At 55.3% G+C, this 5450-nt stretch overlaps 1 protein-coding gene across 1 annotated transcript in view; it reads left to right on the top strand.

Annotated features, from left to right (window-relative positions):
* The first annotated feature begins 1425 nt into the window (after nt 1-1425).
* The window catches only part of STX4 (syntaxin 4), a 5702-nt gene continuing 1677 nt past the window's right edge, over nt 1426-5450 (top strand). Inside the window, exons 1-8 of the mRNA XM_006774074.2 lie at nt 1426-1721; nt 1907-2008; nt 2120-2219; nt 2338-2412; nt 2931-3001; nt 4428-4536; nt 4609-4685; nt 4926-5063. Coding sequence (XP_006774137.1) covers nt 1692-1721; nt 1907-2008; nt 2120-2219; nt 2338-2412; nt 2931-3001; nt 4428-4536; nt 4609-4685; nt 4926-5063 — 702 coding nt within the window. The 5' untranslated portion in view covers nt 1426-1691. The remainder of the gene's footprint in view (nt 1722-1906; nt 2009-2119; nt 2220-2337; nt 2413-2930; nt 3002-4427; nt 4537-4608; nt 4686-4925; nt 5064-5450) is intronic.

Here is a 5450-nt window from a genome sequence, read left to right as displayed (position 1 = left end):
AAGTTCAACAAAAGAGTGCGTATGTGCCAACAAAGCCGTGGAGGCCATTTACCCGATATGCCATTCCGTACATAACCCTATACTGTATCCTTTATGAATCAATAAAAAATTTACAATTTTTAATTATAAACCTGTGTTCTCTACCAAAATTACTTCTTGCGTGAATTTTGGGACACCCTTTATAAGCACCCTGCAAAGAGCTGTGGGGTCCAGGAGACTTGCTATGCATTCCAGGTTCGCTGAGACTCAATCAGTGGCTATAGGACTCCTCCTATTGAGGAAGTTCCACAAGTGCAAGGTATTTTTATTTGTTAGGCCCTATGTATCTCCTGCCCCTAGAACAGTGTCTATCCCATAGTAAGTGCCCAATAAATAACTACTGAATGAACGTCTAGGGGCCAGGGTTAGAGAAGTGTCACTGTGAGGGTCTGAAGCCTAATAGAGAAAACCAAGGAACATGAGCTTTACCCTCAGACACATGAACGGCTAAAATCCCGTCCACAGATATTTACTGCGGGCCCGTTAGGTAGGGAACCAGGTGCTGGGAACTCAGGTTAAAAAAGTCAATCATGGCCAAAACCGGTTTGGCTCAGTGGATAGAGCGTTGGCCTGCGGACTGAAAGGTCCCTAATTTTCAGTATAATACAGACACTTTTCTCAGCCTGATTAACCTGAAATGGTCTGGCTGCTCATAAGGTGGTGAGTGCGGTGGGACTGCTGTGCCCAAGCAGGGCGCCAGCCGCCCACCTGTCATCGAAGGCTGCGCCAGGACGATGCGGGAGGGGGGGGCGGGGGGAGAGAAGAGATTTCTGCTGCTAGGGTGAGGTCACTTCCCACCCCCAGATTCTCTGCCTTCAATATCCTGCAATTCTGACGCTGGATCTTATTATTTTCTGAATTTCAAGGTCCCATAATGCTGACAGCTCCAAATTCTAAGTCTTCAGTCTGCCCACGCCTCTGGACCAAAAGAAATAGAGCCGAATTCATCAAGGGTCCTACGACCTACTGCTTCAAAAGGTTTCTGGAGTTAGTTAGCGCCCCCTCCCCGCCTCGTGGGAGCTGGAGGGGCGCAGCTCGAGCTGTCGTGGGGACATGGGTGTTCCAGAGAAGGGGTTGACAGAAGCCGGGGCACATGACAGTCAAAACGTCACGTTCTGTGGTCTGGGACCCGACCGGTCACGTGACGCGGGGGTGCACCGTGGGGTGATGTGAGATGCAGGGCCTCTCAGATTACGTACAAATGAGGCATTTCCACCCCGTTTGGCAACACGATTGCCTTGGGAAGACAGTTCCGGTAAAGGGGGCGGGCTCTCATATCCTGGCAATTTTGCTTCCGGTCGGGGCGCTGCAGCTTCCGACCTTCTCCTCTCCCTCCCACGGGAAGGAGACGCAACCCCGTGCGCATGCCCCGAATCATCCAAAAGAGGGTGGGGCCTAGGCTGCGGGAGCGGGAGGGGGGGAAAGAAAAGGGAATTCCAACCTGTGGAATCCTGGAGGTCCCCGTGGGCAGCACCATCCCATTGACTGTGGATGGTGTCAGGGACAGAGCCTCTGGCGGCTCGTGGGAGGTTTGGGGCCCGCAGGGTGAAGGCGGAGGGCAGTGTCTGGGTGTGAGGGCAGTACGGGAGTTCCAAACTTAGAATCTTGAGGCCCTCAGGGCTCAGGTGCGGGGAGAGGGAGCTCGGGCCGCCATGCGGGACAGGACCCAAGAGCTGAGGCAGGTGAGAAGTCGGGGCAGCAGGGTGGGGACGGGAAGACGGGGTGGGGTTTGGCCGGAATGCAGGATTCCTGGTCTTCGGGGCAGGGAGGGGTGGCTGAGGGCGAGGAAGGAAAGACCCGGAAGCCCGTGAGTCCTGCGGGGAGAGCCACAGCAAGGAAGTGATGCCAATGACCCCGGCCCTGGCAGGGGGATGACAGCTCGGACGATGAGGACAGGGAGCGGGTCGCGCTGGTGGTTCACCCGGGCACGGCACGGCTGGGGAGCCCGGACGATGAGTTCTTCCAGAAGGTATGAGCCTGGGGTCTCTGCCTGGATTCCCGAGGGGCTGGAGGACCCGAGGAGCAGCGCGGTCTGGAGGGCCTTCGTATCTCCTTCAGCCCTCTCGGTCACCCTCCCCAGGTCCGGACAATTCGGCAGACCATTGTCAAGCTGGAGAATAAAGTCCGCGAGTTGGAGAAACAGCAGGTTACCATCCTGGCCACGCCCCTTCCCGAGGAGAGTGAGTGAAAACCTGGGTGCAGAACGCATGCTCAACCAGAGGCATTTTGGGTATTGTAGTTCCACGCAGGTGGTGGCAAGGGAGATTTGTTGAGGTAGGGACTGCTTTCTTTTTTCAGGCATGAAGCAGGACCTGCAGAACCTGCGCGAAGAGATCAAACAGCTGGGGAGGGAGATCCGCGGGCAGCTAAAGGGTGAGCTCCTGGGACCTGAGACAGATCCTTCCCGCTGGTCCTGCCCAGCTCCTGGCATATCTGGGGGAATTTGTGGCCCAGAGAGGCCAAGCGATCTGTCCAGGTCACACAGCAGTCTAGAATCTCTGTCTCCGTGTTCCAGCCCAGAGCACTTTCCACAGCACATGCCTGCCTCTCGGGTTCTTTTATTTACTATGAAACCATTTACTCCTAAAATTCTTGCCGCCCAGTGTGCATTCTTTGGGCAGGCATTTGGGGTTTTGTTAGGAGGCCCCTGCATCCTTCTGGGCATTAACTGATGTACGTATTGCAAAGAAAAAATATGCTTTCCCCTGTCAGAGACTTAGAATTAGTCATTTAATGATAAATTATATTTCCCCCCAAAATCGTATGGATATAAGCATCTCTCTGCAGTGTGGCTTGGGTATGACACTGGCCCTGCGTCCTGATCCCCAAACAATTTTCAGAAGCCACAGGTCACCCTCCGTCCCCCACAATACCCTTGTGTCTTCCCACAGCCATTGAGCCCCAGAAGGAGGAAGCTGATGAGAATTATAATTCAGTCAACACAAGAATGAGAAAAACGCAGGTGGGTTTGTTATTCCCAGAACTAGAACATTTCAGCAAGTGTTTTATAGAAGTAAGAGGGAAGGGACTTGGAGATCAGCAAGTCCAACCTAATGATTTTCCAAATGGGGAAACTGAGGCTCAGAGAGAGAAAGGACTCACCCAACATCAAGAATTCCCAATCCATTATAACACCCTGCCTTTTTCTTCATTCAATGAGAAGTTGCTGAGTCCCCAGATCTGACCTGGGCTCAGCTATGGGAGACGTGCTTTCTAGGAGCCCAGATGGGAAGTTAAGCTTGAATAGGCGAGGAAGACATTACTGAGGTAGGACTTGTTCGCTAATGGCTCTGTCCGAGGAAGAAAAAGGAGCAGTGATAAATGACGGGATGCCGGATAGCCTCTCCCCTGTGGGCAGAATTCAAGAAGTCAGGAAGTGGAACTTCCCTGGAGGGAAGGTCACTTAATCAACATCTTAGGAGATTTGAGGTGATCTGATTGGCCTCTTCTGGGTGCCCAGTGAGGAGTGGTTTGGAGTTCTTGGAGGTCGGAGTCGGAGTGAATGGGCCCAGAGCTCAGCAGGGCCGAGATTGAAGGTGGAGCGGTTTGGGCATCTCGAAAGGGTGCTGCAGCCAGGAGAGCAGGTGTGTCTCTGAGGAAGGTTCTCCAAGGACTAAGGACCAGGGAAATGGACAAGGTGAGAGGGCATGGCAAGGGGGGCCTATGTGGTCATCAGCGTAAGAGGCTGAGGGCCCAGCTGGACCTGTAAACCTGGGCAACAGACTGAACGCAGGCGTTACCAGCACACCCCCGAGTCTAAGCAGTGAGGCTGGTGTCCAGCAAGCATTCGACAAGTATGTATCGAGTGCCAGCTGTTCGGGCTACAGCAGTCCAAAGGCCCCTGTCCTCCTGGAGCTTAGATCCCAACGGGGAGAGACAGTCACCGTAATAAAGAAGTACGGTGTTTTAGAACATCGTTACGTATTAAGGAAAAAGGTGCAGGAAGAGAGGGGTTGAGAGCGCTGGCAGAGGCGGGTGGCAATTTCAGTCAAGTGGAGAAAACTGCATTCCGGCAGTAACACTGGAGCAAAGACTCAAGGCCTTCGTGGGGCACGCGCGTTCTAGGCCGAGGGAGCAGTGAGCGCAGAGGCCCAAGGTAGGGGCGTGCTTTGTTCAGGGAGGAGGAAGGAGCCACTGTGGTTGGAGGAAATGAGGGAGGGACAGTGGAAGGAGGTAAGGTCAGAGGGGAGACGGGGGAGAGGCAGGTCATGTAGGCCCTGGTAAGGACTTCGGCTTTTACTTTGAGGGAATGGGGGGGCCTTTCAGGTTGGGAAGGCAGCAGCACCTACACCAGCTCATGCTGTCTGCTCGCTGTCCCGGTGGCGATCCTGAGGCCCGGACTGGGCAGGGATCCTCGCAGCGAGGCACAGCCTGTGTTCTGTCTGCAGCACGGGGTCCTGTCCCAGCAATTCGTGGAGCTCATCAACAAGTGCAACTCGATGCAGTCCGAGTACCGGGAGAAGAACGTGGAGCGGATCCGGCGGCAGCTGAAGATCAGTGAGTTGTGGAGCCTGGCCCAGAGGGCGGGCTAGCCCGATCCCGCTCTCAACCTGGCCTTTCCCTTCACAGCAAATGCTGGAATGGTGTCTGATGAGGAGCTAGAACAGATGCTGGACAGCGGGCAGAGCGAGGTGTTTGTGTCCAATGTGAGTGGCCACAGCCAGCCTCCCTCTGCTGGGCCTCCCGTCTTCTCCAAGCTCTGGTCCTTCTTGATTGAGGGGATACTGGGGCCCAGGAGGGAATGGATTTGCATGCCGGGAGTCGGTCAGCAGGGCCCTGGCCCAGTGCTAGACCCGAGGGCTGCCATAAACCTCAACATGAACTTCTGACCTGCTACTGGCTCCCTGTCCCTGTTGCCTGTCCCTCCACTCCTGTCCACTCCCCAGATACTGAAGGACACGCAGGTGACGCGGCAGGCCCTAAATGAGATCTCGGCCCGGCACAGCGAGATCCAGCAGCTTGAACGCAGCATTCGCGAACTCCATGAGATCTTCACTTTTCTGGCTACTGAGGTGGAGATGCAGGTGGGCAGCCCAGGGGGCCGGCTGAGCTTGGCCCAGACCCGGATGTGAGGCCACGTTCAGTGGGACCTCCAGCCGAAACTGTCAGCCCACAGCTACTCTCAGCCTCTCTCCCCCAGGCTTTGTTCCTCTCCCTTCTGGGCCACACCCTCACGGCCGGCCCTTACCTCCGTCCTTAGCTGGGCCCCAGAGCTGCAACCACCTCTACAGCCACCAGATGACCACTTTTCTATATATAACATTCCCCACCCCGGCCACCTGACCGCACCCCAGGTACAGCCCCAACCCTGGCTCCTCCACCAATAGAATACACCCTTCTACCTCTAAGAGCTGGAGTCAAAGTTTTCCCCCAGAGGGCCTGTCTCCGAAAATCTGTACCATTGGGGTGGG

The sequence above is a fragment of the Myotis davidii genome, unplaced genomic scaffold (genome assembly GCF_000327345.1).
Source record: "Myotis davidii unplaced genomic scaffold, ASM32734v1 scaffold1047, whole genome shotgun sequence".
NCBI classification, from domain to species: domain Eukaryota; kingdom Metazoa; phylum Chordata; class Mammalia; order Chiroptera; family Vespertilionidae; genus Myotis; species Myotis davidii.
Note: the sequence above shows the minus strand (reverse complement) of the source record. Positions and strands in the feature narration are given on the sequence as shown.